Source organism: Lepus europaeus, chromosome 17 (genome assembly GCF_033115175.1).
Source record: "Lepus europaeus isolate LE1 chromosome 17, mLepTim1.pri, whole genome shotgun sequence".
NCBI lineage: Eukaryota > Metazoa > Chordata > Mammalia > Lagomorpha > Leporidae > Lepus > Lepus europaeus.
Genome location: NC_084843.1, coordinates 29,521,869 through 29,549,388, shown reverse-complemented (window position 1 = coordinate 29,549,388; position 27,520 = coordinate 29,521,869). Strand labels below are relative to the sequence as shown.

General features: G+C 48.0%; 1 protein-coding gene across 3 annotated transcripts in view; it reads right to left on the bottom strand.

Annotated features, from left to right (window-relative positions):
• DNMBP (dynamin binding protein) overlaps window positions 1-27,520 on the bottom strand; it is a 113,747-nt gene that overhangs the window by 12,657 nt on the left and 73,570 nt on the right. For 2 of the 3 annotated variants that reach the window (XM_062215185.1, XM_062215186.1), the window contains exons 5-9: window positions 6,813-7,003; window positions 5,854-5,953; window positions 2,743-2,890; window positions 2,233-2,250; window positions 1,658-1,857 (exon numbers count right to left, since the gene is read on the bottom strand). In XM_062215185.1, the coding sequence (XP_062071169.1) occupies window positions 1,658-1,857; window positions 2,233-2,250; window positions 2,743-2,890; window positions 5,854-5,953; window positions 6,813-7,003 (657 nt within the window). Of the gene's footprint in view, window positions 1-1,657; window positions 1,858-2,232; window positions 2,251-2,742; window positions 2,891-5,853; window positions 5,954-6,812; window positions 7,004-24,496; window positions 25,716-27,520 lie in introns of those variants that run through there. The other variant, XM_062215187.1, reaches the window with a different exon arrangement.

Here is a 27,520-nt window from a genome sequence, read left to right as displayed (position 1 = left end):
TCCCACAGACTGCCTGGCTTGAGTGCTGGCTGCTCCCTTCCCATGCACCCTCCTCCTAGCTCAGGTGCACTCTGGACGGTGGCAGACAATGGCTTAAGTACTTGGGTCTCTGCCACCCACACGGGAGACCCAGACTGAATTGTGGGCTGCTGGCTTCAGCTTGGCCTAGCCCTGGCTGTTGCAAGTATTTGGGGAATGAACCAGCAGATGAAAGATCTCTCTCCATCTGTCTCTCTTCCTTTCAAATACAAGGAAATATTTAAAAACTTAATAAAAAAAATACTTAGACTATGTTACATTGGGAGATAAGAACCAAGAGAAAGGCCAGCTGGCAGAGTTTCAAAAGCCACCATCAAGTAGGCATTGTGGTACGGCTGCTTGTGATGCCAGCACCCATATCAGAGTGCTGGTTCCAGTCCTGACTCCCTGTCTCCCATCCATCACCCTCCTAATGCACCCAGGAAGCATCAGGTTATGGCTCAAGTACTCAGTCCCTGCCTACCCACATGGGGCTCCCAGGTTCTCGATTTCAGCCTGGCTCAGCCCCAGCTGTTGTGGGCAGTTGAGGTGTGAATCACTGGATGAGAGGTATCTGTTTCTGTCACTCTGCCTTTCAAATAAATAAATAGATCTTTAAAAAAAAAAGCCACAGTCAATACTGTATTTACTACATACTAATATAAGTGATGTGGTTGAAATAGAAGACAGGGAAAATGATTTTAGGTAACTATATATTTTGTCATTTTATTTCTGTAAAGTATGGAGAATAGAGAAAAAGGCAAAAAGCTTATACTATATTACAGGTTCTTTGAGGATACAAATAATAAATCAATGTAGCAGAGGCCGGCGCCGTGGCTTAACAGGCTAATCCTCTGCCCTGCGGCGCCGGCACACTGGGTTCTAGTCCCGGTTGGGGCGCCGGATTCTATCCCGGTTGCCCCTCTTCCAGGCCAGCTCTCTGCTATGGCCCGGGAAGGCAGTGGAGGATGGCCCAAGTCCTTGGGCCCTGCACCCACACAGAAGACCAGAAGCACCTGGCTCCTGGCTTCGGATCAGCGAGATGCGCCGGCCGCAGTGGCCATTGGAGGGTGAACCAACGGCAAAAAGGAAGACCTTTCTCTCACTATCCACTCTGCCTGTCAAAAAAAAAAAAAAAATCTTAAAAAAACCAAAAAACAACAATGTAGCAGAGCCAACATGCTATATTTATTTAGTGTTCAAGTTAGGACTTCAATAAGAAATTTGATGGAAGAGAAAAGGGTTCAGTCCATTCTGTATTGTAAAGGAGTAGGTATTCAGGCACCAGCATTAGGAGGGGAGAGAAGGTCGCTGGGTGTGGGTGGGAATGAAGAAACCCAGAGGGAGGGGCAGAACAGAGTTTTCTGGAGACAACCAATCAGACATGCAGGGACAATAAGGCTTCACACAGACGGAAAAGGCCTGCCTTCCTCAGGTGGGCGAGGCGGGAGTTTCCCGTGCTGGGAGAACTCTTCCAGCCCACCAGGCTCCTTTCTACCCTCACAGCTCCCAGGGAGACTCTGATCACAGATGCCTCTCTCCAATGTTCCAAATGGTGCTTTCACTGTTTACCCAGTTCTCCCATTTCCTCCCCACCCTGGGAAGGAAAGGCCTTCTCAAAGGGCCTCGCTTTCCTCACCCAGGTCCTTTCGCCGTTTGTATTCGTTGATGTTCACGTTGATCTCCTTGACGGCTAGGACGGCAGTGGTTAAAGGCACTTTATCTGGGTGGGATTCTGGCGTGGAATTCAGCAGCTCCATTAGCAGCAGTGGGTAACGCATCACCCTCTGGACCGGCTTGATGAGGAAGGAGCCCAGGTTAATGTAGTTTGTGCACCCCCTGTAGGAGAAGGGAGAGAAGACATCAATCAACTGTCAGCCAGAGTGCCTATGGGCGGCGTTTGCTGTTCCTAAACGTAGCTGTTCTTTTATTTTTCCTTCCAATTCCACGCATTCAACAAATACGAGCTGAGCACCAGTCTGGGTGCTGGAGATTTCACAGTGACCAAAACAAGTTCTTGGCTTGGTGAGAGGATAGGCAAGAAAGAAACCTGTAAATGATGGGTGTGTGGTGGGTGCTATCAAGAAAATATAGCAAGGAGAGTTTACTTCTAGGTTTCTACCAATAAAGGAAGAAAAAGTCAAGTCCATCTTTTAAAGGTTAGAAAACACACTGAAGAAAGGGGCTCACACACCAAGTACCAAGGGAACTTACCATTCATTGTACAGGCTCCTGCGGGGCAGCAGGCATGAAAAGAAGAAGAGAGCTCGTTAGCGAGATGCGGCTGGTCCCACATGCTTCTCAGAGCACACACACTTGCTGGGCAGGCAAGAATCTCACGGGATAGAAAGGAGGTAGCATCTACCTTCACTCTGATCTACTTACTCATCTGCCTTATTCTTGACCTCCACGGTCTTAAGGAGGCAAAGTAAAAATAGTGCTTGGTCTTCTTACCTACACTCTTGTTTATCTGGACCAAACTATCGTCCTGGTTGATCTTTACCTAAAAACGCTCACTTGATGCTTCGTATTTATAGATCAAAGTTTAAGCAGGAAGCCACTTAAAACAGGAGAAAGGCAGCTACATGGCAGGATCTATAGTAATGTATCATTTAAGTTCAAAATAGGATAGGCAGATGTCATAAAAGTCCAACTACAAGGGAGTGACTTCTGGGAGGGAACACGGGGGGTCAGTGACGGATGGGAAGTGGTCAGGATTCCTACTTCAGATCTGCCAAGGCGTCCTGAAGATGCCTCTGGATCTTCTCATCCTTCTCATAGACCTCCAGCAGAGAGATGGCCTCATCGTGGTTCTGGCAGTAGACCTTGTAGGTCCCCTCAAGGTCATCCCGCTGATCAAGGAACACAGGCCCTTTGGAACATACACACACACACAGAGGGCTTTGAGCAAAACTGCAGTATCATTAAATCATACATAAGAAATGATAAGACTACCATCAAATTATCAAGAAACTTCCATGACATAACCTAAGTCCATTATTTTTAAAGCTGACTGTTTAGAAGCCTGGTATCCATGTGTTTACTTTTCAGCACACATGCACAGTTTGTCCCTGAGACACAGCCTCCGGTCCCTTTCCAGGCAGGCGGAGCGAGGCAGCTGTCGGCACTCCCCAGGCGGGGAATGTGGTCAGAAGCCTGCAAGCATCCTCTTGCTCTCATCTTCAAGAAAATCTCCACAAGGGTGGAGAAATCTTCCCATGGCAGTAGTTTCTAACTTTGTGCATAAATTCAATACATAAGACTACAAATGAAACACTATTTTAAAATAATTATCATGTAAGACAAACAAGGGGCCGGTGCTGTGGTGCAGCGGGTTAATACCCTGGTCTGCAGAGCCGGCATCCCTCATGGACGCCGGTTTGAGACCCGGCTACTCCACTTCTGATCCAGCTCTCTGCTATGGCCTGGGAAAGCAGAAGATGGCCCAAGTCCTTGGGCTCCTGCACCTGCATGGGAGACCCGGAAGAAACTCCTGGTTCCTGGCTTTGGATCAGCGCAGCTCCGGCTGTTGTAGCCACTTGGAAAGTGAACCAGCAGATAGAAGACCGCCCCCTGCTCTCTGCCTCTCCTCTCTCTGTATATCTGATTTTCAAATACATAAATAAATCTTTAAAAACAAACAAACAAAACAAACCCACCCCATCTGTGATATGCATTTCTTTGTGAGGCCCTAAATAACAAGGTGAAGCAGTGAGTCTGGCCGAGGATGGTGACCGACATAAGAATCTGGTGACATTGGTGGCTTCTGCTTGAGTAGTGGTGAAATTTCAAGTTCTCTATAGCTCCCTAATGTGACAAACTCACAGGTGCTAAGACTTTGAGGCCCGAGGCAGGATGACAGAAGGACCTGAGTCTGAAGACCATCCCCATCGACTCCCTGCCATTGGGCAAATCACTTCCCCTCAGTCCATTTCCTCTTCTGTAGGAGAGGAGTGGGGGCAACCTTGTGGTGCAGCAGGTGGGGCTGCAGCCTGCAATGCTGACGTCCCATCTGGGCGCCAGTTCAATCCAGCTCCCTGCTAATAGGCCTGGGAAAGCAGCAGAAGGGGGCCCAAGTCCTTGTCCCCCTGCCACCTATGTGGGAGACCCAGATGGAGTTTCAGTCTCCTCATCTGGCCTGGTGTAGCCCCAGATATTGGCCATTTGGGGAGGGAACCAGAGGATGGAAGCTTTCTCTCCCTCTGTATAACTCTGCCTATCAAATAAATAATTTTTTTGAAGATTAAGAGTAACTAGACCTCACAGGGTTGTCGTAGGGAACCACTGAGATCCAGTCTGGCATACATGAGAGGGTGTGTGATGTACCACAAGCACTCAGGAAACATTAACAACCCTGCACCACCTGTTAACATCCACAGTCCGTTCCCCTTCCTTCCAGGGACAGAGCCCTAATTTTGTTCCTAGCTCCTTCTCTTCTAGCTAAGTCAGATACAGAGCCCGGTCTAAGCCAACACCAGGACCCCATGCCCCCTTCTAGTGATCAGTTTAGATGTACGCAGGTGACCCGATTCTGCCAATGAAAAATAAGGAGAAGTCGGATGGGGGAGCTCTGGAAGGCACATGCAGACTTAAAGCAACAAAGGGTTGCTTCTTCCTCGTGCTGGATGTTGTCAGGTGTGTGGCGAGACGGCTGGAGCCGTGGTGCCATCTTGTAACTATGATCGCAACGAAACAGCAAAGGCTAGGACATCCCCTCCCGCATTGCACCGGGCCGGCGGAAGTGATGATATGTCATTTCTGAGACCAAATCATAAAAGATACTGCGACTCCTGTCTCAGGCTTCCTCCCTTACCTGGATCACTGCTCTGGGTGGCTCCTGACTCAGCCATGTCGAGAGGAGAGGCTCAAATGGAAGGAAACGAGCCCTGAGGAGTTGGGTGAGCTTCCCTGGAAGCGGATCTCTGAGCCTCAGAGGACGGCCAAGAGCCAGACTGCAGCCTCACACAGGGCCTGACCTCCAGCTAAGCCACTTACAGGTTCCTGACTCACAGAAACTGTGGGATGTCTATTTTAAGCTGCTACGTTTCAGGGCGAGTGATTACACAGCAATAGATAACTAATAAATTCCCTTGTTTCTAAGAACTAGACGGGGTGGAGGCGGGACATTGTGGTACAGCGGGTTAAACTGCCACCTGTGATGCTGGCATCCCATATGAGCGCTGGTTCAAGCCCCAGCTGCTGGGCTTCCATTCTAGTTCCCTGCTGGTGTGTGCTGGAAAACAGTGGAAGATTGCTCAAGTGCTCAGGCCCCTGCAGCCTACTTTGGAGACCCAGATGTAATTTCTGGCTCCTGGCTTTGGCCTAGCCCAGCCCTTGTTATTTGTAGCAAACTAGTGGATGGAAGATGTCTATCTTTCCCTTTGTCTATGTGGCTCTGCCTTCCAAATAAATAAATAAATCTTTAAAAAAATGAATAAATAAACCTAGATGAATGTTTTCCAAACATTTTTGATAATGACCCACATAAATAAGTTTAAATCATAACTCTTTATACATACACATAAAATGGAAATAGTAGTTGCTACTTACGGTACAATTTGATATTTCTTTTATGTTTTAATGAAAAATATATACTAGGTACAATCTACTAAATGGATCTCATGACCCACTAGGGGTCTGCTACTACCAGTTTGAAAAACATTGTACCGTATGACATCTACAACTTCACCTGGAAGCAGGATGAGATAAAAGGAGAAGCAGGGGTCAAATAACCTCTGAACTAAGTAACTGAGACGTCATCTTCCTAACACAACTACTCAGTATCAGAACGGCCCGTGCCCCCTGCTGCCAGGAAGCTAAGGCAGGAGCGCGTACCTACAGCGTCGCTGATTTCCAGAGCAGCCAGCAATTGCTTTGAGACTTTGATCACCATCTGCATATTTCCAAAAAGTCCCTCAAAATCAATGTTTGGTACCTGAGAAAGGGAAACAAAACACGAAGATGAGTGGAGATGAAATCAGTAACATATCACTCATATTAGGGACATTCCTTCAAGAATTATACAAAAGCTACTCAAGGTCGCTTTCTTCATTCACTTTCATGAAGTTTCCGGAATAAAAACATGCAGCATTATCTTTAGTGTCACCCTTTAGTCTCAATTCACCTACCCTCTGCTCCTTCCTCCGCCACCTCAGTAAGGTGACTATGGGACCAATATAGTCAAAAATTATACTGGGACACAAATTCTCACCTGGCATCCAAACTGCTGGCCCGGCCCACTTCCTGTTGGTGTTTGGGTGTGAATGCCCTAAGAGTGCAACCCCAGGCCAAGCCCAGGGACCAAGCAACAAGAAATGAGGACTGGAAATCCTCGGGACATCATTCCCTTTTTCTTACTACCCACAACATCCACGCCAGTACTAACACAGTGTTCCTGGGATAAACTGTGTGGGCAGCTGTTACAGCCAGGTAACCCATCACGCCACACTTCGCTGCAGTCACACACCCTTCCCAGTGCAACCACGATTCAGGCTCCCTGGAACTGCTCTTAGGAGCCACAGAAACAGGAAATGTCCTGGGAGGCAGTGTGGTAAGCACGGCAGGTTAAGAACGGACCTGCTAAGCGACAGGATGCTGGAGGCTTCAGCGGACAACACGCCAGTACGTTCTGCCCTTGCATTGAGAGCAGCAGCAAAAGCTGCCGGAACCTCTACGGCAAACACGGTAATTCTCTGGGGTGAAAGCTCCCACTTCTCAGTGCTTCAGGCTCGGGGACCACTTTCAAGGTCAAGCTAACTCTCCCAAGGTCAAGCTAACTCTCCCAGAGCTCCCACCTGGGCTTGCTGCAGGGGTACCATGATGTGCTCAATGCACATTTCCAGATCACGGATGTAGTCTCTTTCTGTCTGAAGAAGTTCTTCTACCACCTTGGCTCGCTTCTCCAGCATCCGCTGCTCTGGGTTTTCAGTGGACACAGACGCAGCAGGGGCCACCAGTGAAGACTGGGAGGAGAGCAGTGTCATTTCTGGAGGAGAAGAGAGAAGTGCTCAGAGCTCTGCTGTCCAAGGGGGACTCTCACAGTCTGAGTTGAAAAGAACACACTGCTCGAGAACCAGAGGCCTGACTATTGTCAGTCACCAGGAAATCCAATTGCATGGTCAGTTCTAGACAGACCAGGCGCTCAGAGAGCCGTCTGTGCAGAACCATTTCAAGAATTATCCTGGGGCCGCTGCTATGGTGTACAAGGTTAAGCCTCCACCTGTGGCACTAGCATCCAAAATGGGTCCAGTTCGAGTCTCAGCTGCTCCTCTTCCAATCCAGCTCTCTGCTTATAGCCTGGGAAAGCAATGGAAGATGGCCCAAGTGCTTGGGCCCCTGCATGCACACGGGAGACCTGCAAGAAGCTCCTGGATCCTGGCTTTGGATCCCAGTTCCAACCCTTATGGCCATTTGGGGAATGAATCAGCAGATGGAAGACCTTTCTCTTTTTCTCTCCTCTCTAACTCTACTTCTCCAATTAAAAAAAAAAAAAAAAAAAAAAAGAATTGCCCTACATAGGGCCAGCACCGTGGCACAGTGGGTAAGGTAACCGCCTGCAATGCCAGCGTCCCACGTGGGCCCTGGTTCAAGTCTAGGCTGTTCCACATTGATCCAGCTCCTTGCTGATGGACTGGGAAAGCAACAGAAGATGGCCCAAGAGCTTGGGTCCCTGACACCCACGTGGGAGACCCCAGTGGAGCTCCTGGCTTTGGCCTGGCCTAGCCCCAGTTGTTGCAGTCATCCGGGGGCATGAACCAGCAGATGGAAGATCTCTGTGTGTGTGTGTGTGTGTCTCTGTAACTCTAAAATAATTAAATAAATTAAAAAAAAATACAAACAAAAAAGACTTGTCCTACAAAGGAGCAGCTGGCCACTTCAGGATACCACAGTGTGCGTGGGCTCCTCTAGGAAGAGGTTGGAGGGGTGCTCCGATTAACAGCTGCTTTCACTTCAGCAGACGGAAAACCTGTTGCAAGACCGCAGCAGCAGACAGGCCAAGCTGGGAATTAAACCATCGCCACCTCAACAAGAGGACCGTGGTGGCGGGCATAATCATGCTGGCTCGCCGAGGGGCAGGCAAAGATTGGGAAGGATCCATCTGATGCTGGGGGGCCTCCAGGACCTGCCACTTCCCAGCCCTTCCCAGTGGATCAAAGGGGGCCTCCAGGAAGTCCTTGGAAGAGGCGCAGCATCTTTTAGTTCCACTTCCCTTGGACTTGAGCTTTGTGCTGCTCCCTCGCATAGTTAAAGATGAGAAAAACAGATTCTCCCTGCCAACACATCCATCAGGAGTCACAGCAGGTCCGTCACTAGAAGGTACTCAAAGATAGCTACAAAATGTAAACATGAAGTTCTCTAATGGTATTTGCAATAAAACATCTGTACATTAGAGTGCATGACTCTAGAAATGAAAAGAAATATACACCTTGTATCATTAGCTTCTGTAATTACCTGTTACTTAGACACAAAGGATGAGCGAGTTATAAAGATCAGAAAGCATTTGTTCACTTAAAATGAACGTTACATAGGAAACATTCAGCAGTGGCACAATCTGCTTAGTGTCTTTCAGATTCCTTAAGATCCACTTAAACAATCATAAATCTACTAAGTAAATACACTAGTAACCCTGAGTGGGGTTAGAAGAATATGTTTACCCAGATCTAAGAAGCAAAAGCTCAAGTTTCCAAACTGTTTATGGAGAGGCAGGCTTTCAGAGCGGATCTCATGCTCCAAAATTGTTCCCACTGTTCTCACTCTAAGAATTTAGGAATTTTAATGTTTACAAAAACCCTTTTCAGTAAAAGGAAGTGGGAGTCTTTGGAGAGGTGGGCAATTCCAGGCCCGGAATGCGTGGATAAGGTATGCGCAAGCCTGAAAGTCTGCGGCAGAGGAAGGACCCGAGGGCCAGCTGCAAGAGGCTGCATCTGGCACAATCTGAGACTCAAAATACGTAAGCACTGCAATGGATTATAATCCACTGGGTGACGTAAGAATCCATATCACACTGACAGTATACAAATACATAAGTAGGGGAGAGAAGAAAGCTCCTTCTTATGGTAGAATGTCAACTCATAAATAGAAATGAGAGGGAGAAAATCATCCACTTCCCAACCACGAGGTGCAAATCACCAACAGGTGGTGATAAGAGTTTGACATGTGCTTTGCTGAATTACAACCAAGCAATCAAAATTAAACATCAACAAGAAGGAGCAAACAACCCCACATGCTTCTCAATGTCATGTCTCATGACACTGCCCCATACAGCTTCCCAGTCAAAAATAAATATAAAATGAGGGCCCCTGCACCCACGTGGGAGACCTGGAAGCTCTTGGCTCCTGGATTCAGATCGCCACAGCTCTGGCCATGGCGGCCATCTGGGGAGTGAACCAGCAGGTGGAAGACCTCTCTCTCTCTGCTTCTCCTCTCTGTATAACTGTGACTTTCAAGTAAAATAAATCTTTAAAAAAAGTATATATAAAATGAACCCTGAGGAAACATCAGACAAACCCAAACTGAGGATTTATAACCTTAAAAAGGTCAATGTCACACAAGACAAAAACACCCGAGGAGGAGTTCCCGAAGAAATATAACTGGACATCCTGTGTCACTGTGTCCTGGATCCCAGTTTAGAGGGAAATTTACTACAAAAAAATAAGGGCAGGGGCTGGCGTTGTGGTGTACTGGGTAAAGCTGCCACCTGCAGTGCCAGCATACCATATGTCCCAGCTGCTCCACTTCTGATGTAGCTCCCTGCTAATGTGCCTGGCAAAGCAGTGGAGGTTGAACCCAGTGCTTGGGACCCTGTACCCACGTGAGAGACCTGGAAGAAGCTCCTGGCTCCTGGCTCCAGTGGTTGCAGCCATCTGGGGAGTGAACCAAGTGGAAGATCTCCCTCCCTCCCACACTCTCTAACTCTGCCTTTCAACTGAACAAAATAAATCTTTAAAAAAAGAAAAGAAAAGAAAAAAGGGGCAAAACTGGAATCTATATTGCAACTCTTAAACATGTAAACACAACTTTGAACTTCCTGAACTGGCAAACAACCGTGCTCAGGCAAGAGAACACCCACGCTATACAAAATACACAGTGGCACTAAGGGGCTTGATACCTGCAGTATACTCTGAAGGTTCAGGGGAAGAAAACCTACACTCACACATGGTGGAAGAGGGAGAGAATGAAAATGAAAACATCAAAATTTAAACACCGGTGAATTCAAGGAAGACTTTTGAACTATTGCAATTTTCTGTAAATTTATAATTATTCCAAATAAAATTTAGGGAGGTATAATGGAAAAATCTTTCTTAAACTTTCTTTTTTGCTAGAATGAATGGCAAAATGTCAAGCATCACAGCGCTGAATTCTGACTCTAAATTACATTTGTGTGCTTTGTAAGGATGGCGCAAGTCCTGCAGGTCCACGCTCTTGTTTCCACACACTCCGATGGCTGGGCCATTACTAGGTGCTATGATCTCATGAGACTACTGCTGGGTACGTGGGGCCACTCCCACAAAATGCAGTCCATAACTGACCAAAATGTTGTTACATGGCAAGTGTGACCCATGTAAAATTTATTTTTCACTGCGGCACTGTTTTTAATTTCCTTTGCGACTGCAAAGCAATAGTATCAGTTGCGGTATGGGCTCATTGGTGGCAAGTTGAAAGAAACCTATTTATTGAATTCCCACCAAAAGCCACATACTTTCCATATTACATAGCTGAACTCCTTTAATGCACCACAACGTTGAAGCAGGTATTACCACTCATAATTAACAGATAAGAAAACCTAGGCTTTGAGAGGCTGCCTAACTTGTTTGAGGTTATACACCGAGTAAATTGGCAGCTCTCGAATTACAACCTACATATAAATACAAATCCCATGTACTTAATTCCGCACCATCAAATCTACTCCAAGTCTTAAAAGTTCCCTAGAAACCATTCTCTCCTGGGAACCAAAGTTCTATTAATTACAGCCGAGGAGGGCACGAAGTACTAGTAGGCATGCACTTACCAACCCGAAGCCAGCAGCCCACGCCAAGAATCCAATATGATCTTTTGTTTACGTTAGGGAGAAAGAAATGGTGAAACTCATTTTAAGCTGTCAGCCTTCCCTTTTTTGGCAGATGGGATTTATGAACTGTTGGAGAGCCTTTGAGAACCAAAGGCTTAGGTGTGATGAGAAACCCCTGTGGGGAGTGTGTCCAGGACACCACCTCTGAGATTGATTCAGCAAATCTAGGTGGGACCCAGGTAAATGCGATTTTAACAAAACCCCTGGAGTTTTGGAAGCTGCGGTTGACCTTTGGGCTCCACATATTAATTAACACTTAGAGAGTTTTCAAACATTAAGTCCAATAAAAAGTATCTGGCTTCAGGTACTAGTGCATTATCACCAGGCACATTTCCCAAAGTTCTAAGGAAGAGTCAGTTACCCCCACCCCACGCCCCTGCAACTCCAGCACACTCCAGAGCAGAGCTGAAAGGCAAAGCTGTGCCCTGCTCCCTCGGTGGTGTTTTGGCGGGTGTTCCTGCTCTCCACACTACCGATTAGGTCCTGAGCCACCCCAGGGCAGGGACCCAGAGGCTGCCCGCTCTGCCCCCCCCCCACAGCCCTGGAGGTACCTGCAGCCCCAGTCTGCAGCGGGCGGACGTGCGGGCCTGAGGGTCAGCACGCAGGGCATTAGCTTCCCAGAGCTCTGGAATGCTCCACAACCCCCTAAAATCCTTTGAATAGGGTCGGTATTTCCCCCAGGCTTCCCCTATTTGCATATGAATCGCCCCGAGTCACCCAGGCTATCGCCGCTGGGCTGGTTCCAAAGGATGGAGCTGGAATCCTCGAGTGCTGGACTGAGAGGCGCACACCCTCCTCTCCGCCTGTTTTCCTTCCCTTGTCCTAACACCCACAGTGGTCTCGATCTGAGATCATCGTCTTAATTTCTGTCCCCCTGCTAAGCTTCGTTGTTGTTGCTGCTGCTGTTGTTTTTGGGGGGTGGGGTGGGGGAAGATGCCCTTTTCAGGGAAGAATTGCCATGGCCAATCCACAAAGTGGCAGCACCCGCCCGCTCGGTCTGCGCCAGGCCAGGCCTCTTCCCGCAGTCCCTCTCCCTGGCCAGGTGCAGCTCTCCCTTTGCCAGAGGCTTTGCCAAAGGACCCAGGTTCCTGCCATGAAAGTCATCACAACACAGCAGATCTGACCCTCACTGGGCCTGGGAATCCCGCTCACAGCGTGCAAATATTTGCATTTTAAAGGAATCTGAGGAAAAGAAAGTTGTGCAACAATGAATCATTTTTGTAAGAAAATGAAGGGAAACAGAGGGAACATGACAGAAAGGAAAGCCTGCTAACAGCCATAAATGTTTCCACGCATGCAAGTGCTACGGCAGTGTGCAGAAAGGACTGGAAAGGGAATGAAACCACCTCATTAGGGTTTGCAAGGAAGGAGCTGGGATTTGGGGTGGGGTTGAGCCATCACCTGCTGCCTCCTAGGGGGCACATTAGTGGGATGCTGGCATGGGTGGCAGAGCTGGGGATTCAAAGCCAGGCAATCTGATTCAATATAGGGATGTCCCAAATAGCAACTTAAATAAAACAATTATTCATTTATTTTCATTTTATTTAAAAGGCAGGGACACACACACACACACACACAGATTCCTATCTGCTAATCCACTCTCCAAATGCCTACAATAGCAGGACAAAGCCAGGAATCCAGAATTCAATCCAGGTCTCCCAGGTGGTAGCAGGGATCCAAGTACCTGAGCCAGAACCTGCTGCTTCTCAGGGTACACATTAGTGGGGAGCTGGAACTGGGTGCAGAGCCAGGACTCAAACCAAGGTACTTCTATATCGTGTGCAGGTGCCCAACATCAACCCCAAAATGCATGTATTTTAAAAGGAAAAAGTGTTGAAGGAGATAGAAATAGTGTTTCTCTCCCCCTTTCTTTTCACTTATTCTCTAATATTTCTATGGTGAGCATGTAGTATTATATGACAAAGAATAATAAAGCGGAAAACCACACACTACAAAATGAGGATATTCTAACAGTCTGCTCTCACTTATCCTATAATCCATTTCAAACTCTTTCTTCACTCTTTAATGATCTGAGGCTTCCTTCAGGACCTAATCCCTTTAAAATGATGGGGGGAAAGAAAAAAACGGTAACAAACTACTGTTAAAATCATTTGCATAAAAAAAGAAAAGGAAGGGAAGAAGGAAGGGGAGGCAGAAACCCAACTTCCTGGGAGGCAATCGATCTGGAAGCCAGTTTTGCACAGCAGGCCCTGAGAGGAGGCAGTGTTTTTGTAAATTAGCCCATCTTCTCTCCAGACTGGCCTGAAGGAGCCATAAATCCTGGTTTTCCATATTCCCACAGGGATTTGGCCAGCCCTCCCTGCCCCCACTCCTCCCCTAGCACCTCCTCAAGTCCGAAGGGAAGGTTTATCCGGCTCCTCATGCTGGGGCACCCGCTTTCTTGCCTCGCTGCAGATTCCTGGATCACAAACCCCAGGGGTGAATGGCTAAGATTTAAAGGGCAAATGAAAAATCTCCCTTGGCTCAGGGCCACCTGCGCCTCCTGCAAGTGGCCTGGAGTAAAACCCCAGTGGGAAGGATTCCACCCAGGAGACCTACTGCTAAGCTTCCCACCAGCTTTCTTTCCCAGGTTCCCATCTAGGGGTCAGAAAACTCAAGTGCCCAAACCTAGAGGGGGCTTCAAAGCTTTGGTGAAAAAATGGAACTGGGGGCTGTAGTGCTGTGGTATAGCAATGCTGGCATCCCATATGAGCAAGAGTTGGTGTCCTGGTTTCTCCATCTCTGATCCAGCTCCGTGCTAACGGCCTGGGAAAAGCAGTGGAATATGGCCCAAGTGTTTGGGCCCAACACTCACATGGGAGACTTGGTTAGAGTTCCAGGCTCCTGGCTTCTGCGTAGCCCAGCTGTGGCTATTTGGGGAGTGACCAGTGGATGGAAGATTTCTGTCCCTTTCCCCTTTCTGTCGCTCTGCCTTCCAAATAAATAAACACACCTTTAAAGAGAAAAGAAAACCCAGCGGTAGCGCCTCCCCCATCTCCCTGTCCAGGTGTGCTCTGGGTAAGGTGAGCTCGACTACTTCCTAACAAAAGTACTATGGGAAGTTTCAAAACTTGCTTGTCTGCATGACTCTGGCTGTTTTTCCATCCTACTCTAGAAAACCAGATTTTACTTCAGTTTATGGTAGGTGGTTTACTTTTTATTCCTTCCACTTGCTCTCATCACATTTTAAAGTGTTTTCATTGACACATAACAGCTTCATATGCGTGGGGTGAGTGACAAAGGCATAATGATCAAATCAGGCAGTTAGCCCATCACCTCAAACATCGCTTCTTTGTGTCGGAAACATTCAAAATCCTTGCTTTAGCTATCCTGAAATATATAATAATTTAAAAAATTATTCTAAAGGCGAAGTAAAGAGAGAGAAGAGACAGAGAGATATCTTCCGCCCACTGGTTCACTGCCCAAATGGCTGCAAACACTGGGACTGGGCCAGGCTAAAGCCAGGAGCCAGGAACTCTATCCTGGCCTCCCATGTGGCGGCAGGGCCCAAGCACTCGGATCAGCACCTACTGCCTTCCCAGATGCATTAGCAGGAAGCTGGATCCGAAGTGGAGCAGCCTGGACTCAAACCTGCACTCTGACATGGGATGCCAGCCTTGCACTGGCCCCTCAACAATAATTTATTGTTAACTACAATCACCCTACTGTTCAGATAGCACCAGAACTTACTCCTCTCACCTACCTTTATTTTTGTACCTGGTAACTCTGTCCCATCAGCTGGGCCCTTTCCATTCCCAGGCTCCGGTCACACTCGCTCATAACATTTTATGGATTCTCTAGAACTGTTCACTTTCCACTGCAGGAGATGATCTGCATTAGAATCCTATTTTAAGTTTTAATTAGGGCCCGGCTTTGTGGCATAACAGTTTAAGCCGCTGCCTACAATGCCAGCAGCCCATATGGATACCAGTTCGAGTCCAGGCTGCTCCACTTCTGATCCAGCTCTCTGCTAATGGCCTGGGAAAGCAGAAGATGGCCCAAGTGCTTGGGCACCTGCACCCACATGGGAGACCCAAAAGAAGCTCCTGGTTCCTGGCTTTGGCTTGGTCCAGCCCAAGCTGTTGCAGCTACCTGGGGAGAGAAACAGCAGATAGAAGACCTATCTCTCCCTCTTTCTTTCTTCTCTCTGTAACTCTGCCTTTCAAATAAATACAGGGCACAGGATGGCCAAAGTCTCCCCTCAAAGCTGTTTTTGAGTCACAAGCAAGGCGTTTCACCTTCTTGGACTTTAGCAGCAGTAAAACAAATGGGATTAAACTAGATGGTCTTTAAAGTTACATGCATGGAGATGGCACTGTGGCGTGGTGGGTAAAGCTGCCGCCTGCAGTGCCAGCATCCATATGGGCACTGGTTCGAGTCCTGGCTGTTCCACTTCCTATCCAGCTCTCTGCTATGGCCTAAGAAAGCAGTAGAAGATGGCCCAAGTCCTTGGGCCCCTGCACTCGCATGGAGACATGGAAGAATCTCCTGGCTTCAGAACAGCGCAGCTCCAGTCATTGTGGCCAGCTGAGTAGTGGACCAGTGGATGGAAGACTCATTGCCTCTCCTCTCTCTGTGTAACTCTGACTTCCAAATAAATAAATAAATCTTTAAAAAAAATAAAGTTACATGCATGTGAATGAATGAATCTAGATAAATAAGCAAGAGATCAATCTATGAAACAAAACAAGAATACAAAACAAAATTAACTTAAGTAGTGTTTTGGTTATATTTAAATAAGTAGACCTACTCTCTCAAAATAAGGATATTCCCAAGTGGCAATCACTAATAATTTATTTATAATTATTTTATAAAAACTATTTTTTCCTGTTATTTTTCTTCCATTGCTGAAATCCTCTTGGGTAGGCTTGTGGCTCAATAGATTAAGCTGCTGCTTTTGAAGTCCACATCCAATATCAGAGTGCAGGTTCAATTCCCCACTATTCCACTTTCAATCCAGTATCCTACTAATGAGCCTGGGAAGGCAGATGGTGATGGCCCAAGTGGTTTTGCCACCCACATGGGAGACCTGGATGGAGTTCCAGGCTTCTGTCTGCAGCCTAGCCCAGCCTTAGCTGCTGTGAGCATGTGGGGAGTAAACCAGCAGAAAAGATTCTGTTTCTCTGTCTCTCCTGTCACTGTGCTTTTTAAATAAATAAGTCTATCTTAAAAACAATGACAACAAAAACCTTTTACGTGCATTTCCAAGTGAGACCCAATTATTTTGATGGTAAAATTTTATAAAACCTAGGATATAGGTGAAGTGACTTCATTTCCTGGCTCTGATTTCTGGGGCTACAGGTAGAGCTGCTGCCAGATCGTGAGAAGGCAGCAGGTGCAGTGAATAAACCACTTCAGGGGAGGGCACGTGGCCTAGTGGTTAAGATACCATTGAGACGTCCACACCCCATGTTGCAAGCCTAGGTTCAAGTTCCAGCTCTGTTCTAATTCTAGCTTTCTGCACCCTGGGAGGCAGCAGGTGATGGTTCAAGTGGTTGGGTCCCTGCCACCCACACAAACCTGGATCCTGGCTTGGTCCTGGTCCACCCTAATCATCGTAGGAATGGGCGGAGTGAATCAGCAGATAGGAGCTCTATCTGTCTCTGTCTCTCTCTCTGCTTCCCAGATAAATAAGGTTTTGTAAAAGAATAAAGCAAAAGATCTGAGCTCTCACCCTGCCTCCTTCGTACCTGTGTGATCTTGAACATCCTAGTTTGGGGACCAGAATGTGCGTATCAAAAGATAAATATTGGGGCCAGCACTGTGGCGCAGCAGGTTAAGCCACTTCGTGTGACACCAGCATCTCATACTGGAGCAACAATTCTGAGTCCCAGCTGCTCTGCTTCCAATCCAGCTCTCTGCTAATGCCACTGTTTTCATGAGTATTTAACAAAGTGGACCCCTTTGTTTACTTCCAGTTCTGAAATCCCAACCTTTGACTTCACTTTGTCCACTCAGTTTGGTATGAGTTATTAGCTGCTAACTGGTTCCACAGGGAGCATCACTTAGCAGGTGAGGCCCCTCTGGACTCACCAGCTCGTCATTTCCTCTCCGTAAGTCCAGAGAGCCATGCACTTGCTGCTCTTCTGAAACCAGAAACAGCACAGTTTAAAGCTCTGCTCCCTTGTCATTCCTTGAACATGACAAGCCCCACTGTCTCTGTGCCTTCCCATCCTTGCTGCCCACCTACTATCTTTTTCAAGATCTGGCTTCTCTGGTCCTTGGATTACTCTCTTCCTTTAAACTTCACTTCTTGACTGGCAACACAAAACAACCCTTGCTATTTACATTTTTTAAAAGAAATTATTTTATTTATTTGAGAGGCAGATTGACAGAGAGGGAGGGAGGGAGAGAGATCATCTATCTGCTGGTTCATTCCCCAAATGGCTGCAACCACTGGGGCTGAGCCAGGCCAAAGCCAGGAGCCAGGAACTCTATTCTGCTCTCCCACGTGGGTGGCAAGGATCCAAATACTTGGGTCATCGCCCACTGTTTTCCTGCGTGCATTAGCAGGGAGGTGGATTGGAAGTAGAGCAGCTGGGACTCCGACTGTTGCTCCAAAATGGGATGCTGACATCACAAGAAGTGATTTAACCTGCTGTGTCACAATGCTGGCCCTGCTATTTACCTTTTGATACACACATTCTGGTCCCCAAAATAGAATATTCTGCTTGAAACAAATAGTTTGAGCATCTGTTATATTGCCAAATACCACATTAGATTCTGGAAACTCTAACTGTCATCATGGAGCTTGAAGTTAACAGATCTGGCCCATATACCTAGTGTATCCCTAATCTATAGTTAGCACTATGACCGGCATTTGTTAATCGGCAGCAATTAGCATGTGATAGGAGACACTACATTAAAAATTTTTAAAGAATCATTAAATAATTCTAAGTTTTGTCTGCCTTAACTACTTAGCTGCCACATCTACTTGGAATTTTAGACCAATGCACTGGACTAAATCAGGATTTCCATCTAGGGGAGACAGGTAGGGGCTGGAGAACAAAGGAACCCGAGTTCCCTGTCCACAGCTCGCAGCGGAAGGAGCCAGAGCAGTGCCACAGTATTTTTTGACTAAGTATCGCTGTATGTCAGTGGTAATCCAAAACATCCCCACATTTCAACAGATTCTAAAATGCACATTTCTCCCTCATATCCTAACATCTCTGAAATTAACAGCATGTCCTAGTTTAATTAGCAATCCTTCTTCCCATGGTGCATAAAACCATACAGTGTTTTGGATTCAATGAAATGCAATGCACTTTACTGATCTGTTTCCTCTCAGTTTGTGATTAGAAGACGGGGTGTCTTATTATACCGGACTGCTGTGGAACCTAAGGATGTCTCTTCCCCGGGGGGTGACACACCTCTCTAGTCTGACTGCCTGATGTTTTTGCCATGGGCACTTCCTGGTTTCTCAGTAACCACTAGCTTGTAAAACCCTGAGGTACCAGGGTGGGTGTGTCAGGTTTCCGAGTTCCCACGGGGACACGCCATGACACTGCAAATCAGCTGCCGTAATTGATCTCTCCTCCACTGACCCCCTTGACCGCCTCAGGCCTGGAGGAAGAGCCCAGAAGACCACATCGTCCTGGCCAATGCCCTCTCAGCATCTCCCCTTCCTTTGATACTTCTTGCTTTTACAGGGACCTGGGAAAGCCCCGACCAGTGTTCCTCAGTGTGGGTGGAACACCATGCAAAAATAAGTAGAGAAGGAAAAAGGGAAAAGAGTACAACTCATGACCCCTAGAAGCAAGGTCCTTGGGTTGGATGAGAGTTGGCCAGGCTGGAGCATTCTAATCTCAGCAGGGGAATGCCTTGTGTCTCAAAAGCTTCAAGTACCTCCCAATGTGGAAGCAATACGGCCCTAAATTTACCACCTCTTGCCTCCTACCCACCTATTTATCTTCAAACACTGAAATCCTCTTTTAAATAAGCACGTGGAAGTGTGGTTCAGCTGTGTGCTCCCTTCGCCTATGTCAACTCTCTCCCACTTTGCACAAAAGGTACCAACAGTGGGTCCTGTGTCTGTCCTCTGTGACCTCATCCCCAGCTTTCCTCCTAAGTCTTTTGCAAGTAATTGTGTTCTTGCTCAGTCCACAGCCTCCTCAACAAATCCAATGGTATTATCCTTGATCTCTACCCCCGAGTCCAAAGTGTCGGCCACTCTGAACCCTCTCTCTCTCTCTCTCTCTCTCTCTCTCGACCTCCTCAAACGCTCTTGCCCTGTCTTCCTCCTCCTGCCCATAACAGTGGCCAACTCCCCAGCTCCGTTCTCAGCCGCCTGCTCTTTCCCTCAGGAAAGGCAGCTGCTCACAGTTCCCGTGCTTCCATCCAACGGGGTGACCCACCACGCCCAGGTCCAGCTCTGACTGCTCCAAACTCCCATCTGGTTTCTAAGACTTCAATGCTCTCATTCTCCCGCCAAAACTGTGCTCCTCGCCTCCTTCCACACTCCCCTGTGCCACCACAACTCTCTCTTTGCTCACACAGGTCCCCCAAACAGGAAAGCACCCCCCACCACACCCCCACTATTCCTTTAAGTTTCAGCCAAGTTCAAATATCTTCCTGAAAGTTCTTCTAATAATTCAAATAAAAACTGATTTTCCTCCCTTCTGATTGTTCATAGCACTTACTGCCTACGCTGTATACTTCCATACTTAATTGTTCATCTTTTACATTAATCTCATCACCTAATCTGTAAACCCTTGCACATGCAGGGAGAAGGAGTAGCCTTCTTTGTAGACCCCAATGCTTGGCATAGTACCAAGCAAGCATGGATCACTGGTTGAGAGACACCTGCTGAGATACAAGGAAAGGGGAGATGGGACCTACACACTGGTATAATGATAGTAAGCTTGAAGACAGACCATGGCCACTGAGACACCACGTCCACATGTTTGCAATGAAAGGAAACCTTGAATATCAGAGTCCTGAAAACTCTGAGCTGACAGTAACACTATCGGATGTGCCTTCAGACCCGTGTGGGCTTTGCTTTTCCTGGGAGAAAAACAACACAGAAGAGCTTGGATTGTGCGGCTCCACTGCAATCACCATGAGAACGTGTAAGGAACTGCTCGTATCCCTTCTCTCCAGACCCCTGCTCTGCGCCTCTGCGGCAGCAAATGCCAGCTCTCTCCTGGCTCCTAGGCCCTCTGCATCTCTGCTGTGTGCACCCTCTGCCGCTCCTGTCTGACTTCCCTAACACAACATGTTCTGCTCTTCTTGGTTCATTTATGTGGAATGAATCTCTGGCTGCGCTTCTGGCTTCAAGTGTGGCGATTCAGCAAAAGCACTGGTCTGGCATCAAGAGATCCAGATTCTATTCCTGACCTAACGCTTGGGTGAGTTACCCTGCACACACATTTCAACTTCTCTGAGCTCTGTCTTCATTTGTAAGACAAAGGGGTTGGATTTAAACTTTTTTTCTTTTTAACTGTAACCCATACTCTGCAGTGTAACACAGTACATTTGAGAGTACTTCAAAAAGTTTGTGGGGACCGGTGCTGTGGTGTAGTAGGTTAAGCATCTGTCTGCAGCACTGTCATCCCATATGGGCTCCGGTTCGAGTTCCGGCTGCTCCATTTCCAATCCAGCTCCCTGCTAATGTGCCTGAGAAAACATCAAAAGATGGCCCAAGTGCTTGGGCCCCTGCACCCATGTAGGAGACCAGGAAGAAGCTCCTGGATGCTGGCTTTGGATCGGCCCAGCTCCAAAGTGAGCCAGCAGATGAAGACCTCTCTCTCTCTGTCACTTCTATGTCTCTTTTTCTCTCTCTGTAACTATGCCTCCCAAGTAAATAAATAAATCGCTGTTGCAAAGTAGACAGCGAGAGACTTTTTTCTGGCAGGCAGGATTATCTCTCCCTTTAAAAAAAAGTTTGTGGCCGGTGCCGCGGCTCACTAGGCTAATCCTCCGCCTTGCGGCACCGGCACACCGGGTTCTAGTCCTGGTTGGGGCACCGGATTCTGTCCCGGTTGCCCCTCTTCCAGGCCAGCTCTCTGCTGTGGCCAGGGAGTGCAGTGGAGGATGGCCCAAGTGCTTGGGCCCTGCACCCCATGGGAGACCAGGAGAAACACCTGGCTCCTGCCATCGGATCAGCGTGGTGCACCGGCCGCAGCGCACCAGCCACGGCGGCCATTGGAGGGTGAACCAACGGCAGAAGGAAGACCTTTCTCTCTGTCTCTCTCTCTGTCCACTCTGCCTGTCAAAAATAAAAATAAAAAAGTTTGTGGTGGCTGGCGCCGTGGCTTAACAGGCTAATCCTCCGCCTTGCGGTGCTGGCACACAGGGTTCTAGTCCCGGTTGGGGCGCCGGATTCTATCCCGGTTGCCCCTCTTCCAGGCCAGCTCTCTGCTATGGCCTGGGAAGGCAGTGGAGGATGGCCCAAGTCCTTGGGCCCTGCACCCGCATGGGAGACCAGAAGCACCTGGCTCCTGGCTTCAGATCAGCGCGATGCGCCGGCCGCAGTGGCCATTGGAGGGTGAACCAACGACAAAAAGGAAGACCTTTCTCTCTGTCTCTCTCTCACTATCCATACTGCCTGTCCAAAAAAAAAAAAAAAAGTTTGTGGGAAAATGAAATGAAAAGATATGTCTATTTTGTGCACCTTCCCACCACAGTGATTCGTTATTAGCAAATGCAAAACCTTGGTGCCAACTCTTGGCACTACTTATATTGTAGTGACCTCCCTGCTGATAACTACAAACTGGGTAAGATCTTAAAACAGTAACTATATTCAGGTATTGGGAAGCAATCAAAACCAGGCAGAAACTGGAGAGGATATGACCCAAAACAAAAGAACCAAACTAGATAGGGTCCATATTTATCCAATTTCCCCCCAGGGCAACCAATCCCTTGTCCTCTGGCGTGCAGGGGAATAAGGCAAAAGGCAGCAGCCCACAAGGGGGCGATCTTACTGGGCTGTGGAGCCGAAGGTTTGAGTCTAGGGCTCTGAGGGGACTAGATATTGGGGAGATGTCCTGGGGAAGAAGATGCCACAGAGAGGAGAGCTCCAAAAACCTGTGCAGAAACTCCCCTCAAACCCTTGAACTGCGTGTGCCCGTGTTAAGCCTCCCAGGGGTCCAGCAGATGCTGAGCCCTGTCTGCTGCTGGAAGACGCCTCTGCAATCTGAGCCCCTCTAAGTTAGAAGGTTCAGTCAGCATTTCCAGTTTTCTATGAAACCTCAGAAGAGCCACACCTCAGGAGCAGGAGCCATCTCTGGGGAGTGGGGTCACACCCTAGGACTAAGGGCAAAACCATAACAGACCTGCCCTCATAAGACCTAAGATGGCAACCTCCAGAGGAGATCGACCTGATAAGAGTTGAAGGGGAGACAGCCTAGGAGAAAGGCTTGGTTTCTAGCCTGGGTGACAGGCAGGAGAGTTGCCACCATCAGGGTTTTGTTTGTTGGCTGGAGGAAGAGGAAGAGCAGGAGAGGGGGCAGAGAGAAAGGAATGAGGTGGGCCACTCGGATAATTAGCTCGAGGTGCTGGGAGGTCCAGGGGCAGACCTTGAATGGGGAGCAGTAGATAGCAGTCTGCACTGGGGATGGGGCATCACGGAGTTAGTTACAGCTTGGTGGCGCAACAGGGGAAGCGGGGAAGGGTTGAGAGGAAAAAACACAAAGTAATGGCTATTAGTGAGCACCTACAATGTCGCAGACATGTGATTCAGTATTTATACCTTCTCACTATGCAACACATACCACCATCTTCATTTTCCAACAGGGAATCTAAAGCTCAGAGAGGTTAAGTCATTTGTCTAAAGTGACATCTCTGGTGCATGGTAGAGCTGAGACTGTAACTCAAGGCAGCCAACTCCAACACTCGCGTCTTTTCTGGAATTACATGTTACCGTGACATCAGCCAGGACAGTGGCTCGTATCCTTATTGTGTGATGGCTAAAAGAGATGTCAAAGAAACAAAGATTTCTAGTAAAGACTAAGATTTAATACAAGTCAAGGAGGAAATCAGGAGTATTAAAGGGGTGCCAACTAACCTAATGCAAATCTACTTTCAATGCATCCGTTGAGACCGCAAATATAAACAAAGACAGTTGTAAAGTGAAAATGTTACTGGGTGGACCTGAGCTGGGTGCAGAGATCACAGGGCACAGGCTCGTTACAACACCCCAGGGAGAAGGGCCAGGCTGCTGTTAAGCCAAACAGAATAAACACACTTGGATTCCAGGTAGGAGGCTTAATACAATAAGGAACTAAAGATAGGAAACAAAGTTCACTGGAGAACAGGTGTGGGGGAAGGGAAGCCGAAAAACAAGACTGGAAGGAATTTAAAAGTCACTTAATCCTCGTGGTTTCAGAGAAAAGGCACCTTGGGGAAAAACACAGCTGAATACTTCAGCCTCCCAAATAAAGCTGGGTCTGGTTTCACTCTTATCTTGTGAGTGCAAGTGCAGAGCCAAAATGGTATCCTGGAGATCAGCGCTCAACTGGGCTCCGCTGGATGACCGCTGGGTGCCACTGCGGGCTCCGGGCTCCCAGCAGGGGCTGTTCAGGCTGGGACGGCCCCCAGCACAAATGTGAGCAGCCCCTGTTCTGAAGAGATCTCCGTGAGAAACCTGCCACGTAGGAGGAAGGGGCGCGAGATGGGTTTTCCCAGCCCCTTCCTGCTCCCTGACTCTCACCCTTATCCTCCCCCACGGATGGACTTGGACGGACGACCAGAACAAGGACTGTCGGGCATGAGGACAGCACACAACACTGAGCCCAGCGGTCATAAAACAGCCCGGCACAAATAAAGAAAGTTCACTACAGAGAATTACAAAGTGAAGACAACAACAGCAGGAAATAATCTCTTCATGACAAAAAGGCTCCTAATATTCCCATTTTACGGATAACTTAAAGCCCATTGAGATGAAGTGATCTGAATACCTACCATGTAACAAAGAACCATGCAGAACAGAAATAATCTGAATTCACAAGATTTTCCATATTCATTCCTTTAATGTCAAGGGATTGAAGGTCAAGGGATGAATAATCTATAGGCTGAGCCTTCCCCACCGATGACTAAAGAGTAAGGAGAGACAGCAAGGAGCACGCTAGGGAGGTCATCTTCTCGGATAATGAACTTGCCTCCCCCACAAGACGAAGAAGAATACTAAAACATGGAGAGATATCTGACATTAGAGAGAGAGCAGACAGAACGAGAGTTAAGGAAAGCTCCCATGAGAACGCTGTGTGCCTCTGAGAGCCAGTTACACATTTATACCATCATCCAGGCTCCCAGAGGAATCGGGTCTGCCAAGGAGTCCTCGCTCCAGCTACTCTGGATAAGGACTTCAGGCACCAGCTCCCTCACATACCCCAGTGCCCTTGCTACCCGGGTAACCTTTCTTTCAATCTATGCTCACGCTTTACCCTACCAGGGGGCTTGCTGGGTTCCTACCTTGAGGTTTCTTTCTGTTCTGCACAAACTCTGAGCGCCTAAGGGTGCTGGGTGCAGTGCGGCGGAAGCAGCTATTCCTTCTCCAACTCTCCGAGCCGTTTACAGTTCTCTCCGCCTCAAAGTGCCAGGTGTTCTCGAATGAAGGGCTCTGAGAAATCCCAGAATGATGTTCTCCTGGGTCTTCCCTAACAGATGTCTTCTGCAGACCACCTGCGCTGACCACTCTGCCCCCAAGTTCCATCACTCCTTTGTCAATGCCATTATACTCCAAATTCTCCTCTCTGTGGAGAGGATCTGCTCCTTTGTAATTAGATTTGTACTCAGAGTTTACAAGGAAAGCACCATAGCCTTTATTTTCTGTATCAAAATGATCCTGATCCATAGTACGAGTCTTTGCTATGGGATAGATTTTATCATTTTGATAAACATTTCTATCCCCTTCATAGGATTTGATGAATTCTTTGCCTTCATTGACACCACTCAAATCTGTAAAGTCCACAGAGTGACCATTAGAGTAACTCCCAGGAACATGACAGAAACCACTGAGCTCTCCACCATACAAAGGAGCTTCTTCACAACCCTCAAGATGAGCACTCAGATTCCTGTAGTCCAAATACCAGTTTTGAGGTCGACCCAGTGCATCATCCAAGCCCCCATAGCTAGTCCATTTTTCAGTTCTCTTCAGGTCCTTGGGATTATAATTCAGACCTTTACATTCGATGTAGCCATTAGTCCTCCCACAGCCGCCAGCTCTCCAGGGCACAGCTGGGCTTCCTGTAAACCAGTCACCCCTCCTCCCAGGGCTGGGACTCCTAGAGCCTACACTTTCTGGATTTCTGTAACCATCACCACTTCCTGGGAACACGCAGTCCTTTCCATGTCTGTAGTCTTCCCTGAGGTCCACATACCTTGGTTCACTCTGCTCAAAATCCCAGTATCCACAATCCCTTTTTCTGTAGGGCCGATTCCGCCCCTTGGCCCGGGATCTGGAATCCAAATCATTTTCTCCGTAAAGCCCATCCAGCTCTGTGAGTTTGCTTTTTCGTAGGCTCCTGTAGTCTGAATGCTCCCAGGTGGAGCCCCAGGGCCCTTTCTTTTCCACTTCTCTTTCTTTTCTAATCTCTTGGGTTTCACACATGTTCAATGTGCTTGAAGACAGCAGTTTCGCTTCTCTCTTCCATGGGCCTGGGCTGGGCTGAAATGCAGGCAGGTGCAGTCTAGCCTAAGGCTGGCTCACCCCTAAAGATGTCTCCCAAAGCACTCAGCCACTCCTCTTGTGGTTCTGCCCAGAGAGAGATGTGGAGCTATTTCCACCTTCGGATCCAATGAGTGAGCTACTCTACCTTTCCCCCAGAGGCCAGAGGATAATTAGTAACCAGAGTTCATGTGATTGGAGCTGGCAGCTCCGTTTGGTGCTTCCCAGGAGCTGGTCAGACTGGCTGGGCTGCTTTACCTGCTGAAGGGAGAAGCACTCTGCTTTTGCTGAAAAAGCAGTGTGAAAGAGAAAGTCCCCTTTAAGAGCGCGGGTAAGGTCCTGTTACCAGTCTCACCTGCTTTCTCCTGAAGCTCGGAGTGGTCCCTACCCCCACCCTCCAGGTCCAGCTTCCTAATCCATGGCCATCCTGAACTCTGGGGACTTCGCCCACTTTATGCAGAGGCATTTGAGTGCTTTGCTTTTATGGGATTTGAGTTGGCTGGGTCGCGAACGCTCAGTCATAAACCGTTCGAGCTCCACCTGTTGAGACGTTAGATTCCGCGCTGAGGGCAGCTCTGCCGTGCAGGTGACTGTATAGTAAAGACTTTCCCCGTAAGAACAGAGTTGCAACGCTTTCACACTTCCTACATACCTGGCATGCTAGGGAAGTATCGAAACCAGGCACTGCTAAATCTCTTCTTTAGCCAATTCATGCAGCATATTTCACAACTGGAGAAAGGCTAAAATCACAAAGGCTAGTAGAAAAATATCTATTTGAGGGGGCCGGCGCTGTGGTGCAGTGCTGGCATCCCATAACGCCACCGGTTTGAATCCTGGCTGCTCCACAACTGGGAAAGCAGTGGAAGATGACCCAAGTGCTTGGGCCCCTGCATCCATGTAGGAGCCCCGATGAAGCTCCTGGCTCCAGTCTGGCTCACCCCTGGTTGTTGTGGCCATTTGGGGAGTGAATCAACAGATGGAAAATCCCTCTCCTCTCTAACTCTGACTTTCAAATATATTTTTTAAAAATTCTATTTGAATTCAACAAAATGAGAGAGACAGCCATATATAAGGCATTGTGGAAGAGAAAAAGATAAGCAAATTAGTCCCTGCCTCCTGCAGCGCAGGGTAAGAGCAAGGGTGATCATTGCTTTCAAACAAACCTGGGTCATGGCAACCAGGGGCAGGCCTGGTGCGGCAAGAGGAGCTTTCCAGAACATGGTGCCTCTGCCACCTGTGTGGGAGACCCAGATAATCTCCTGGATCCTGACTTTGGCCTGGTCCAGTCTCTGCAGTTGCAGCCATCTGGGGAGTGAATTAGCTGCCTTTCAAATTAAAAAAAAAAAAAGAGTAAGCAGGGAGGGGCCGGTGTTGTGACATAGCAGCTTCCTATATGATTGCAAGTTGGAGTCTCAGCTATTTCCACTTCAGATCCAGCTCCCTGCTAATGCACCTGGGAAAGCAGCAGGAGATGGCCCAAGGGCTTGGGCTACTGCCACCCACGTGGGAGACCCAGATGGACTCTGGGATCCTGGCTTCAGCCTGGCCCAGCCCTGGCCCTTGTAGCCATTTGGCAGAGTGAACAAGCAGATGGGAAAATCTCTGTCTCTCTGTAACTCTGCCTTTCAATAAAGAAATAAATATGTGTGTGTGTGTGTGTGTGTGTGTGTGTATATATATATATATATATATATTTAAAGCAGGGCTCCAGAGACTTTCTACATAGGGAGAATTAAAAGAAATAAGTAATGGTTTGAAGGATACAATATGTGCGGAGAGTAATGATAGAAGGCTGATGGGCAGGTCCTAAGGTACCCGAGTGCCATTTA